Source organism: Jaculus jaculus, chromosome 10, assembly GCF_020740685.1.
Source record: "Jaculus jaculus isolate mJacJac1 chromosome 10, mJacJac1.mat.Y.cur, whole genome shotgun sequence".
NCBI lineage: Eukaryota > Metazoa > Chordata > Mammalia > Rodentia > Dipodidae > Jaculus > Jaculus jaculus.
Window position 1 is genome coordinate 89,866,954 of NC_059111.1, and position 14,793 is coordinate 89,881,746.

Genomic DNA, 14,793 nt, shown 5'->3' on the forward strand with positions numbered 1-14,793 from the left:
AACAGAAGAAAAACAGAGTTAAAGCAAGTATCAATCATTATACTTAAGGCAAGATAAAAATCACCTTAATATTAAAATAATGAAGACAATAATACTTACCAGTGAAAAGTTCTAAGTATTGTTGTTCTAAATACTGTTAAATCATTTATTTGCCCATAAAACTCTATAGGCTGGCATTATAAAAACCTTTTATGAGCTGGAGAGATTGCTCAGCTGTTAAGGCGCTTGCCTGTGAAGCCTGAAGACCCAAGTTCAATTCCCAAATACCCACGTCAGCCAGATCCACAAGGTGGCTTGTACATCTGGAGCTCATTTGCAGTAGCTGGAAGCCTTGGCACACCCATTCTCTCTCTATCTGCCTCTTCCTCAAATGAATATATTTTTTTTAATTTTTATTTATTATTTATTTATTTGAGAGTGACAGACAGAGAAAGGGAGAGAGAGAGAGAGGGAATGGGCACGCCAGGGCTTCCAGCCACTGCAAACAAACTCCAGACGCGTGCGCCCCCTTATGCATCTGGCTAACGTGGGTCCTGGGGAATCGAGCCTCGAACCGGGGTCCTTAGGCTTCAAAGGCAAGCACTTAACCGCTAAGCCATCTCTCCAGCCCTCAAATGAATATTTTTAAAAAACCTTTTACTTATTTTTATTTATTTAATTTATGAGAGAGAAAAGAGACTTGGCATGCCAGGGCCTCTAGCCACTGCAACTGAACTCCAGACGCACATGTCATTTTGTGGTGTGTGCAACCTTATGCACATGTGTCATCTTGTGCATCTGGCTTATGTGGGTTCTGGTGAGTTGAACCTGGGTCCTTAGGCTTCACAGGCAAGCAAGCACCTTAACCGCTAAGCCATTTCTCCAGGCCTTATAAAGACCTTTTTCCCCCTTAATATCTTTTTTTTTTTAATTATTGACAACTTCCATAATTATAGACAATAAACCATGATAATTCCCTCTCCCTCTCTTCCCCTTTGCAACTCTACTCTCCATCCTATCACCTCCCTCTCTCAATCAGTCTCTCTTATTTTGATATAAAAGCCTTCTTTTTTGAGAGAATTGAGACACTGAGCATCAAACTTACCCCAAAATAGACATGTTAAAAACATAATATGGGGGGGGGGGAAGGTATTACCATGGGATACTTTTTATAATCATGGAAAATGTTAATAAAAATTGAGAAAAAAAATTTACCAGGTTTCTCACATATATACCTGACTTTTAGAGATCAGAAATTAACCTTAGCATACCAATAATTATTCCCATATACAATCTGTACCTGAAGGCTCTAGCAAATATTATTCTAAAAAGGGGGACACCATTAGCTGAGTCTGGTGGCATAGAACAATAATCTCAGCAATTGGGAGGCTAAGGAAGGAAGGTCACAAATTCAAGGCCCACCCAGGTAACTTAACAAGACACTGTCTCAAAAGCAAAAGGAAGACAGAGGCCTGGAGATTCAGCTGATGAGGTAAAGCACTTGTACTATGCAAAACACAGAGAAGGCAGAGGGAGGAAGGAAGGAAAGACAAATTATATAAAAGTCATAAAACAGAATTCAGATTATAACATACCCCTGATTTTCTCTAGAGTTTTTGTTTTATCATTTTATCAAAACAAAGTGCAGTGTAACCTTTTCTAGATAAAGAACATTTCATGATCATTTTGAAGGTAAACTGCCTGCCATCCATGGTGTTTGACAGGCATGGAAGAGGGAAAAAGTTAAAATCCCCTGATGGACAATTAATAATATACATGCATAATCAAGCACTGATTTTTTTTTTTCAGGGTTGGTGTGTTTTTTTTGTGTGTGGTTAAGGGGGTGGGAGCGGGGTTCCTCAAGGTTGGGAATTGCTCAAGCCCAGGCTGACCTAGAATTCATTATGTAGTCTCAGGGTGGCCTTGAACTCACAGTGATCCTTCCACCTCTGCCTTCCCTGTGCTGGGATTAAAGGCATGCACCACCATACCTGGCAATTATATGATTCTTAATTCATTGATTTGTAATCCATTGGTATTTAAGAATGAAAAAGAGATTTAAAGGACAGATTTACAGTAGTATGCAGCACCACAGTGAATCCTCTACCACCCAGAGCCATATACCCTGTCCAAGAGGGTGTGTGGCAGTCCACCCAGGGAAAATACAAAGTTTTCCTCAAAAGCTATGTCTGGGCCCTGTTCCTTGAATCCATCTTATTTCTTCTATACTTCTTCTTCTTCTTTTTTTTTTTTTTTTTTTTTTTTTTTTTTTTTTTTTTTGGTTTTTCGGGGTAGGGTTTCACTCTAGCTCAGGCTGACCTGGAATTCATTATGGACTCTCAGGGTGGCCTCGAACTCACGGCGATCCTCCTACCTCTGCCTCCTGAGGGCTGGGATTAAAGGTGTGTGCTACCACACCCAGCTATTTCTTATTTCTTTCTAGTAAATCCCTGATTAACTGTAGCCCCAAAATATACTTAATGGCTGTCTATATTAAATATTTCCATCCAAATTAATAAAAATCTCAAGATCTATGATATTTCAAGAAGTACCCACATAAAGCCAGATGCACAAGGTGGCACACATGTCAGCAGTTTGTTTGCAATGAATAGAGGCCCTGGTATGCCTATTCTCTCTCTCTCAAATAATATGTTCTTTAAATCAAAACCTTTATTTTATAAATTAAAAAAAAAACTTAAAACAGTGGTAATTCAAGAAACTGAAAGCATTAATGGAAATAAGGAACCTTCTGACTGACTGTTCCCTTAAAGTCCAAATGAGGGATTATTGTGAATGCTTATGCTACACCTATTATAAGAATGATCTCATTTATGGTCTTTGTCCTGGGCTGGGTAGTGGACTATATTTTATTAGGTTTTGAATCTATAATGATGCATAATAAATTATCCATATTAATGACTTAATAAATAAAGGGGATATCAAACTAAAAAAAAATTTAATATACAAGAGGGGCAAGGTAGTGCACACCTTAACTCCAGCATGCTGAGGTAAGAGGATTGCCGTGAATTCATACTCATCAAGCTACAGAGTGAGTTCCAGGTGAGCCTGCATTAGAATAAGACCTTATCTCAAAAAAATAAATAAATAAATAAATAACTACATAAAAATAAGCCAAGTATGGCGGCACACACCTTTAATCCTAACACTCAGGGGGCAGAAGTAGGAGGGTTGCTGTGTGTTCAAGGCCAGCCTGGGATTACAGAGTGAGAGCCAGGTTAGACAGGGATTCAGTGAGACCCTACCTCGGAATTTCCCCCACAAAATAAAAAGGGGGAAAAAAAGTTACATCTGAGCTAACTTTAAAGCAAATCTTGAGCTGGAAAGATAGCTAAGCAGTTAAGGCACTTGCCTGCAGAGCCTAAAGACCCAGATTCAATTCCCTAGTGCCCATGTTAAAGCCAGATATACAATGTAGTGCATGTGTCTGGAGTTCGTTTGTAGTGGCTAGCTACTATTTTCATACAAAGGATATTACAACAAAGAAAGCAAACTATATGGAAGAATTAGACTGTCATCACTTTAGTCCTGTGGTCAATCCTAACATTACGAACAAAATGATCTAAACTTTTCAACAAATTACATTAAAAAGGATGAACTGCTAGGCATGGTGGCACACGCCTTTAATCCCAGCATTCAGGAGGCAGAGGTAGGATTGCTGTGAATTCAAGGCCACCGTGAGACTAGATAGTGAATTCCAGGTCAGCCTGGGCTAGAGTGAGACCCTACCTCAAAAAACAGAAACAAAAAGGATGAACTGGGCTGGACGGATGGCTTAGCAGTTAAGGCGTTTGCCTGCAAAGCCAAAGGACCCAGGTTTGATTCGCCAGGACCCACATAAGCAAGATGCACCAGGGGGCATAAGTGTCTAGAGTCCATTTGCACTGGCTAGAGACCCTGGCAAGCCCATTCTCTCTCTCTCACCCCTCTTTCTGTGTCAAATAAATAAATAAATACATAAATAATGGTTTGTTTTTTAGAAAAGGATGAACTAAGATTACAAGCCTGAAACAAAGAGTGGCTGTAACACTAAACAATATTTTTAGAACCAATGAGGGGAACAGAAACATACAGTATGAAAGATGGTGTAAAACAGCCAGGCATGCTGACAGCCCTTTAATCCCAGCACTCAGGAGGCAGAGGTACGAGGATCACCTTGAGTTCAAGGCCACCCTGGGACTACATAGTGAATTCCAGGTCAACCTGGGCTAGGTGAGTCAAAAGGGGAGTGTAGGTGGGATAGAGTATAATTATCATTTGCTTAAAAGGGGGCGGGAGTGCTGGACAGATAGCTTAGCAGATAAGTGCTTGCCTGTGAAACCTAAGGACCCTGGTTCAAGGCTTGGTTCCCCAGGAACAACGTTAGCCAGAGGCACAAAGGGGCGCATACAACTGGAGTTTGCAGTGGCTAGAAGACCTGGCGTGCCCATTCTCTCTCTCTCTCCCTCTTTCTCTCTCTGTCACTCTCAAATAAGAATGAACAAAAAATAAAATAATAAAATAAAAAATAAAAAAGAATGACATACTTAAAAAAAAAAAACCCGCAGGCTAGAGAGATGGTTCACCAGTTAAGGTGCTTGCCTGCAAATTCTAAGGACCAGAGTTAGATTCCCCATAAAGCCAGATGCACAAGGTGGTGCATGGATCTGGAGTTCATCTGCAGTGGCTGGAGGCCCCAATGTGACCATTCTCTCTCTCAAATAAGTAAGTAAATAAATAAAAAAAAATTACAAAAAATTAGAAGATACACATTGAAAGGTTAGCAGTAGTTGGCACAGTGGTGTGCTTGTGTCTTAAGTACTCAGGAGGCTGAAGTAGGAGGATGACTTGTGCTCAGGAGTTCTGAGCAACATGCTGAGACATAGTTTTAAAAACAAAACAAACAAGAGGGTTGGAGAAATGGCTTAGAACTCATGAAAGCCAGATACACTTGGCAGTGCATGCTTATGGAGTTTGCAATGGCTAGAGGTCCCGGTGTGCCAATTCTCCCTCTCCCAAATAAATATTTTTGAAAAACAACAGGACTACAATGTAGGTCAGTGGTAGAGCAGTTCTCTAGTACATGAGGTCTTGGGTTCAATCCCAATACCACAAACTAAAACAGTAAACAAGTAAGCCAGACAGGTTTTCCAAGTGGTATGAAAGTAATTACATTATATACACATACATATTTGGGGAGGGGCCATAAAATATACATTCTCAAGCTGGAGAAATGGCTCAGCAGTTCAAAGCACTTGCTTGCAAAGATTGTCAACCTGGGTTTGAATCCTAGTACCCATGTAAAGCCAGATACAGAAAGTGGCACATGCATCTAAAGTTTGTTTGCAGTGGGAAGAGGCCTTGGCACACTTATACTCTCTCTCTCTGTCTCTCAAAAAAATAAATAAGCTGGGTGTGGTGGTGCACACCTTTAATCCCAGCACTTGGGAGTTGGCTCAGCAGTTAAGGCACTTGCCTGCAAAGCCTAACAACCAGTGTTCAACTTCCTCATAAACACATAAAGTCAGATACACAAAGCGGTGTATGCAACTGGAGTTCATTGGCAGCAGCTGGAGCCATGATGTTGCAGAAGTACTAAAATAAATCCTACCATAAACATAACTGAGAATATTAAGCAGGGTAATAAATAATTAAAATGAGCTTTGTGGGCTAGGGGTGGTGGCACATGCTTTTAATCGCAGCACTCATAGGCAGAGGTAGATTATCACTGTGAGTTCAAGACCACCCTGACACTACATCATGAATCCCAGATCAGCTTAGGCCTCCCCCAAAAAACTTCAATTTGTCTTTATGAAAGTATCTGTTCCAGAATAAGTTAAGAAACACATGTAATATGAAGTACTACAAGAAAGCAGGATATAATAAACCAGGTGTGGTGGCACACACCTTTAATCCCAGCACTCAGGAGGCAGAGGCAGGAGAATCGTTGTGAGTTCAAGGCCACCCTAAGACTACATACTGAATTCCAGGCCAAACTGGCTAGAGACAGTATCCGGGAAAAAAAAAAAAAAAAATTAAAATTAAAAAAATACAGTATAATCAGAAGGCTTCAATACACTTTCTAACTTAACTATTGTGTAACTCTAAAACCTGCCTTCAGGGACTAGGGAAATGGCTCAGAGGTTAAATGTACTTTTTAAAAATTTAATTATTTGCAAATACAAAGACAGAAACAAGGGAGGAGTGGGGAGGGGGATGTGCCAGAGCCTCTAGCAGCTGCAGATGCATGTGCCACTTTGTACAACTGGCTTTACATGGACACTGTGAAATCAAACCCAGGTCCTTCGGCTTTGCAGGCAAGTGCCTTAACCACTACACCATCTCTTCAGCCCCTAAATGCACTTTTTGCAATGCTTGTCAGCCAGGGTTCAATTCCTCACTTACCCATGTAATACTGGACAGGCAATCATTTGCAATGGCAAGATCCCTGACATTAAACCCCCTTCCCTGTCATACACACATAAGCACAGACATACATGCATACCACTCACATAATTTTTTAAAAATAAACAAGAAAAGCTAAGCGTGGTGGTGCACACCTTTAATCCCAGCACTTGGGAGGCAAGGTAGAAGGATCACCCAGAGTTCAAGGCCACCCTGAAACTACATAGTGAATTCCAGGTCACCCGGGGCTAAAGTGAAACCCTACCTGGAAAAACAAAAAACAAAAATAAATAAATAAATAAATAAACAATAAAGCCCATTTCTCATTCACAAAATGGAGATCTCATGACACTGAGAGAATTGCATAGAAGCTGAAGCAGTATAGATTTTACAAGAATTCTATGGGGTGGAGAGATGGTTTAGCGGTTAAGGTACTTGCCTGCAAAGCCAAAGGACCCAGATTCAATTCTCCAGTATCCACATAAAGCCAGATGCACAAGGTGGCACATGTTTCTGGAATCCATTTGCAGTGGCTAGAGGCCCTGGTGTTCCCATTACCTCTTGCTCTCTGCCTTTCTCTCTCAAGTAAATAAAATATTTTAAAAAGAATTTTGTAATATAAAGTTACATAAATGTCAAAGCAATATCACTGTCAAATTTTCCAAAGAAAGCCATGCCCTAATAATGCCAAATCAATTACAAAATGTCCATATAGGCAGAGCTGGATATTTCAAACTTACCAATAGAGATACTACTGTATTAGAGTAGAAAGCTAAGTCTTCTATAATTTCTGTACGCCTGTTAGCTCCAATTCGTAAGGAACGACTATGTACTTCTTCAGGCAATACTGTAAGGATCTCCAGCAGAAAAGGCAGAGAAGTTACATCATTGCTATATCTGAAAAAAGAAAGGGAACCACATGAGCTATTTACAGACAGAAAAAACAGTTACAAATGATGACCATCAGAATAGCCCACACAACCAATGCAGTATTCCCACTACTATTAAAGGGAAGAAAATATCTTTTGGGATATTGTTTATAATCATGGAAGTTAAGGGAAAAAAACACAAAAGGAATAAAAAAGTCCATGACTGATTGAGAAGGTCATAGACCCTAGAAGAAAGCTACCACAGTTGTTTTTCTAAATGGGAGGAAAAAATTCCATATGCAAAGAGAAGCATATAAAGATAAACCCTGCAATATTTTTATAATAGCACAACAATATGAAAATACAAACGGTCCTTATAACTAGCTGGATATAAAGGTGGTCAAAAGGCCAGGCGTGGTAGCGCACACCTTTAATCCCAGCACTCAGGAGGTAGAGGTAGGAGGATTGCCATGAGTTCGAGGTCACCCTAAGACTCCATAGTTAATTCCAGGTCAGCCTGGGCTAGAGGAAGACCCTACCTCGAAAAACCAAAAAAAAAAAAAAAAAGGTGGTCAAAAGCGAGAAGTGGTGGCATACACCTTTAATCTCAGCACTCAGGAGACAGAGATAAGAGGATCAATATGAGTTCCAGGTAAGCCACGGCTAGAATGAGACCCTATCTTGAAAAAACAAAACAAAAAATAAAAAAGGTAGTCTGGCTGGAGAGATAGCTCAGCAGTTAAGACATTAACCTGCAAAGCCTAAAACCCTGGTGCAATTCACCAGTACCCACATAAAGCCAGATGCACAAAGGCACATGCATCTGGAGTTCAACTGTAGCAGTTGTAGTCCCATTCTCTCTCTCTGCTTACAAATTAAAAAAAAAAAAAAAAATGTGGCCAGCTGGATGCACGTATCTGGCGTTTGTTTGCAGTGGCAAGAGGCCCTGACATACCCATTCTCACTCTTACTCTGTCTGCCTTTCTCTCTCTGTGTGTTTGTCTATCCCTCTCTCTCAAATAAATAAAAGAAGTTGAAGCAAGCCATGGTAGCTCACAATTTAACCCCAGCACTTGGGAGGCAAAGGTAGCAGAGATGGCTTAGTAGCTAAGGCACTTGCCTGCAAAGCCAAATAACTCACATTCAGTTCCTCAGGACCCACGTGAAGCCGTATGCACAAGGTGGTGCATGCATATGGAGTTTGTTTACAGTGACTAGAGGTCCTAGTCTCTCTGTCTCTCTCTCTCAAATAAATAAATAAAAACAGAGTATTTTGAAAAGGAAAAAAATAGGCTCCGTGAATCTCAAAAATAGTTTCAAATTGGGTGTGATGGCACATACCTGAGACTCCAGAACTCAGGAGGAAGAGGCAGGAGGGTCATTCCAAGTTCAAGGCCAATCTGATCTACATAGGCCAGAAGTCATAGCCACATAAGTGAGAACCTGCCTCAAAAAAAAAAAAAAAAGTGTCTCATGCATATAGTCCCAGCTACTTGGTAGGCTGAGGCAGGAGATTCAAAATTTCAATGCCAGCTTCGGAAACATAGTAGGACCTGGTCTCAATACATAAATAAATAGAGAGAGGAATGCGTAAGGGTCTATAAATTCTATGTCCAGGGTGAGGAGTGAATATACTCCCTCTAACACAAACAGAAAAAACCTCAATTAGTAAGAACACATATTCATACCAACCTTCAATTTAAAATAACCTTAAATGTATATTTCAAGTTTTCTTTTTTGGTTTTTCAAGGTAGGATTTCACTCTAGCCAGGTTGACCTGGAATTCACTATGGAGTCTCAGGGTGGCCTTGAACTCACAGCGATCCTCCTATCTCTGCCTCCTGAGTGCTGGGATTAAACATGTGTACCACCACACCCAGCAAGTTTTTCTAATTTTAAGTTGACAATTAAACATAAATATATTTATATTTATAAGTAAATATAAATTGACAATTTTTCTACATAGATATAATTTATTTTGATCAAATTCACTTCCCACTACCTATTTCATACACTTCCCGCTTCACTGAGCCCCTTTACCCCAACTATTACTTCTACTCTGATGTTTTTATTTATTTTTTTTTTTTTGAAGTAGGGTCTCACTCTGGTCCAGGCTGACCTGGAATTCACTACGTAGTCTCAGGGTGGCCTCAAACCTATGGCAATCCTCCGAGTGCTGGGATTAAAGGCATGTGCCATCACACCTGGCTACTTTGATGGTTTTTAAAAATACTTTTATTTACTTATTTGCAAGCAGGGGCGGGGGGGGGCGGGAATTGGGCACACTAGGGCCTCCAGCAGCTGCAGACAGACTTTAGATACATGTTCCACTTTGTACATCTGGCTTTATGTGGGTAATGGGGAATGAAACCCAGGCCATCAGGCTTTGCGATCAAGCACCTTAACCACTGAATCTCTCCAGCCCTGATGGGTTTTTGGTGACCCATTGACTCACAGCACAGGTAACTTACACGTAGACATACCACTGAAAAACATGTCTTGCCTGCTCCTAGCTTATGATTCTTTTTACAAAATTGCTTGTAATCCCAGTACTTGGGAGACGAAGCAGGAGGGAGTTCAAGGTCATCCTCAGCAACACAGAAAGCTTGAGGCCAGCCTAAAAAATAAAATACAACAGGCGGGCATGGTGGTGCACGCTTTTAATCCCAGCACTCGGGAGGAAGAGGTAGGAGGATCGCCATGAGTTCAAGGCCACCCTGGGACTACATAGTGAATTCCAGGTCAGCCTGAGCTAGAGTGAGACCCTACCTGGGGGGGGGGGGGGGGCCGGGGACCACAGAACAAGGGACTGGAGAGGTGACTTAACAATTAATTAAGGCACTTGCCTGCAAAGCCAAAGGACCCAGATTCAATTCCCCAGAACTCACATAAGCCAGATGCATAAGGTGGTACATGTGTCTGGACTTTGTTTTAAAAAAAGATGAAACCAGGACTGGAGAGATGGCTTGGTGACTAAGCACCTGCCTGTGAAGCCTAAGGACCCTAGCTCGAGGCTTGATTCCCCAGTACCCATGCAAGTCAGATGCACAAGGTGGCACATTCATCTGGAGTTTGTTTGCAGTGGCTGGAGGCCCTGATGCACACATATTCATTCACTCATTCTCTCTCCCTCTCTCAAATAAAAAAAAAAAAAAAAAGATGAAGGCGGCTTTTAATCCCAGCACTTGGGAGGCAGAGGTAGGAGGACTGCTGTAAGGTCAAGTCTACCCTGAGACTACACAATAAATTCCAGGTCAGCCTGTACTAGAGCAAAACGCTACCTGGCAAAAATAAGAACAATAACAACAACAACAACAAAAAAAAAAAAAAACAGAACAAGTGAACAACAAAAACAAAAAACATAAGCCAGGTGTGATGGCGTACATCTTTAATTCCAGCACTCCAGAAGCAGAGTGGGACAGCTGCCATGAATTTGAGGCCACCATGAGACTACATAGGTCAGCTGAGCTAGACAGAGACCCTATCTCAAAAACATAAAAATTAAAAAAAAAAAAATCAAGCAAATAAACAACAACAACAACAACAACAAAAACCACCCAAATTGCTGATATCAGTTAGTGTGAGTGATATACAAGGGAAGCCTTTGCTATAATAGTTCAATTTAAGGGGATGAGGGAGACAATGAGGGTGGAAACAAATTGTGGAAGGTAACGAAGGGTGAGGTGAGAGAGTTAACTGTAATAGTCTTTTATGACATATTTCCATAGCATTTAAAATTTAAATGATTTTCTTTAACAAAGTTAATAACATATTCTATATTAACAACTTAAAATGATCAAATGTCTAGCTACTGGCTAACAAATTTTTCTGTTTGGTTTAAAAGTAATCCAAATGCTAATATACTGTTGATATAATTTACTTACTTTTCCACCAATGTTTGTACACATCCCTTCCAGGAAGGCATCTGTAGGGCAAGATCTGCTATTGCTAAAGCCAGCTAAATAAGAAGAGATTAAATAAATGAATGGACCAGATGAACAGAAACAGAGCTTTCATTAACGCTAACGGAAAGAAAAAAGACTAAAATTTCTCTAAGCAATGACAAAAGACTGACCCCGCCCCACAAACTTTCTTTCCCCTACCCTACAACAGTCTGCCTGTCCGTCCATCCATCTATCCATCCATCCATTCAGTAAACTCTTAAGTAAAGTAGCTATGATTGACCATGATTTAAAGATTAACCTTTAACAAAAACGATTCTTCATTTATTTTATTACTATTATTGTTTTGTTTGTTTAAAGTTCTCACGTAGTCCAGGCTAGTCTCAAACCCACTATGAAGGCAAGGATTACCTTAAATTCATAATCTTTCTGTCTCCACCCAAGTGCTGGGATTACAGGTATGTCCCACTATGCCCAGTATAAAAACAACGAAATATATTTTAAAAAATGAAATAGAAGCCAGGTGTGGTGGCACACACCTGTAATTCCAGCCCTCGGGAGGCAGAGGTAGGAGGATCACTGTGAGTTCAAAGCCACCGTGAGACTACATAGTGAATTCTGGGTCAGCCTGGGCTAGCGCAGACCCTACTCTGAAAAGCCCCGCCCCCCCAAAAAAATGAAAAAAGAAATTAAATATATAGATTTTCCTTAGAAAATATCATTTTCATTTGTCAGTACCATATAGAACTTCACAGACAGGTAATTTGTACTTTGCCAAAAGACCAAAGCTACTGAAAAATTAGACCTGCAACTAAGTCCTCAAAAAATAAATTGCCATTTCCCTTCTCTCTCCATTTCTCATAGTGAAATCTTATCTACAAGTCTCCTCTTGGGCAAGAGAAATGGTTCAGTGGTTAAGGCACTTCCCTGCAAAGCCCAAGGACACACGTTTAATTACACAGTACTCATGTAAAGGCAGACAGACACACAGATGGTGCATGAGTCTGGAGTTCCTTTAAAGTGGCTTAAGGCTTGGTGACTCAACCCATTCTATCTGGACTTTTCCTTCTCTCTCTTCTCCTAAAATAAATAAAACATTTTTAAAAGGTTTTCTTTTCAAGAGTATTTCTATGCCAGGCAGAGAACAGATGCATATATTCACAGAAGCTTCCAGCTTTACTTTCTAAGGCATATCCCTGTCTAAAGGGGGAAGGCCAAATACTCTCTCTAGTTAACTCTTTTATTTATGAGACTTTAACTAGCCAATCCTCCCAGAAAAAAAAGAAAGGGCCAGGTGTGGTGGCTCAGGCCTTTAATCCCAGCACTTGCAAAGCAGAGACAGGAGAATTACTGTGAGTTCTAGGACACCCTGAGACTACATAGTGAATTCCAGGTCAGCCTGGGCTACAGTGAGACCCTACCTCAAAAATAAATGAATAAATATTGCAGGAAATAGGGCTTAGCGGTTAAGCGCTTGCCTGTGAAGCCTAAAGACCCCGGTTCGAGCCTCGATTCCCCAGGACCCACGTTAGCCAGATGCACAAGGGGGTACACATGTTGAGTTCATTTGCAGTGGCTGGAAGCCCTGGCGCACCCATTCTCTCTGTCTCTTTCTCTTCCTCTTTCTCTGTCACTCTCAAATAAAGAAAAATGAACAAAAAATATTTTTAAAAATTGCAGGAAATAAAAAAGAAAACAAATTGCAGAAAATAAAATCTATGTAGTTTTTTGTTGTTTTCTTTTCTTTCTTTTTTTTTTTTTTTTTTTTTTGTTTTTTTGGGGGTTTTTTGGTTTTACGAGGTTGGGTCTCATTCTAGCCCAGGCTGACCTGGAATTAGTCTCAGGCTGGCCTTGAATTTACAGCAATCCTCCTACCTTAGTCTCCTGAGTGCTGGGATTAAAGGCGTGCACCACCACACCCAGCTATATTATTCCTACAATTTTAATAGTAGGGCCATATTCATGCTGGTGAAATTGATTCACCTGCCCAGTACTCCTAAGTTAAGTGTGAAATCTAATAAACTCAAAGATTAATACAAAAAAATTTAAATTTTAATATACTTATAAAAATACAGGCAGAAGTTTGTAATAACATTTACATTACCTCAGATGGCAAGGTATAAACATGGCGGTATCTAGATGATTTTACAAATTTCTTTAATGGAAAAGAACAGATTTACCTGCGTTACAATGACAGGTGACAAGTCTTTCAAGTTCTGAATATGGGTTAGCAATGAGTCCCTTAAAGATACATGAGAGTCAGTGGGTAGCTCATAAAATGAGGTTTGAATCTTCATTTTCATGGTCTGTGCAGCAAAATAACATGATTCCACATCCTGCCGGATCTGTAACAATTGATCAGAAATCTCCCATGCATGAACCTGGAAGTAAACCAAAAATATCTTAAAGAATACTTGGCTGGGAAAATGGCTTAGTGATTAAGACGTTTGCCTGTGAAGCCTAAGGACACCGGTTTGATTCCTCAGAACCCACATAAGCCAAGTGCATAAGAGGGAGCATGCATCTAGAGTTCATCTGCAGTGGCTGGAGGCCCTGGTGTGACCATTCTTTCTCTCTGCCTCTTCAACCCCCCCCAAACAAACAAACAAATTATTTTTTTAAAAAATACAATTTTTATTCAATAAAAATTTTTAAAGAATATTATTTTCTAGATAATTTTAGTGGCATACAACTTCAAAACATATAACTGTATTTAGATAAATTACAATGAAAGAAAAACTTGACAAATTAACTTACTCACTAATTCACTCAACACATTCAAACTACAAGTCCCTGTTCAAGAAAAAAAGTAAATTCTGGGCTAGAGGAATGGCTTAGCGATTAAAGTCCTTGCCTGCAGCCAAAGGACCCAGGTTCAATTCCCCAGGACCCACATAAGATACACAAGGTGGCACATGCATCTGAAGTTCGTCTGCAGTGGCTGGAGGCCCTGGTATGTCTATTTTCTCTCTCTTTCAAATAAATAAAAGAAAAGAAAAAAGGAAATTCTCTCTGATTTATTCTAGCAAAGCCAGAGAAATATTAATTCAATCAATAAACATAATCTTAAGGATTAAATTATTGAGCAGGAAGAAGAGCTGAATAAAAATGTCCCAATAGGGCTGGGGGGGTGGTCAATGATACTGAATATATATGTGTCTTTGACATCTATGTATTGTTTGATGAATTACCTAAACCTTTTATATATTTTTATCTTTTAAACTTTATTTGAAAGAGACACGCCGGGCATGATGGCACACGCCTTTAATACCAGCACTGGGAGGCAGAGGTAGGAGGATCGCCATGAGTTCGAGGCCACCCTGAGACACCATAGTGAATTCCAGGGCTAGAGTGAGACCCTACCTCGAAAAACCAAAAAAAGAAAAAAAAAAAGAAAGAAAGAGAGAAAAAGAGGCAGACACAAAGAGAGAATGGGAGATGGGCATGATGGTGCACACCTTTAATCCTAGCTCTCGAGAGGCAGAGGTAGGAGGATCGCCGTGAGTTCGAGGCCATCCTGAGAGACTACACAGTGAATCCCAGGTCAGCCTGGACTAGAATGAGACCCTATCTCAAAAATTTAAATAAAAAAAAAAAAGGTCCCAAAAAGACCAGAGATGACTCAGCAGTTAAGGCATTTG

The 14,793-nt window shown here is 40.2% G+C and overlaps 1 protein-coding gene across 3 annotated transcripts in view; it reads right to left on the reverse strand.

Annotated features, from left to right (window-relative positions):
- Positions 1-14,793, reverse strand: part of Tnpo3 (transportin 3) — a 98,987-nt gene that overhangs the window by 62,592 nt on the left and 21,602 nt on the right. For all 3 annotated transcript variants that reach the window (XM_045159967.1, XM_045159966.1, XM_045159968.1), the window contains 3 exons: positions 13,333-13,533; positions 11,135-11,208; positions 7,122-7,278 (listed from right to left, as the gene is read on the reverse strand). In XM_045159967.1, coding sequence (XP_045015902.1) covers positions 7,122-7,278; positions 11,135-11,208; positions 13,333-13,533 — 432 coding nt within the window. The remainder of the gene's footprint in view (positions 1-7,121; positions 7,279-11,134; positions 11,209-13,332; positions 13,534-14,793) is intronic.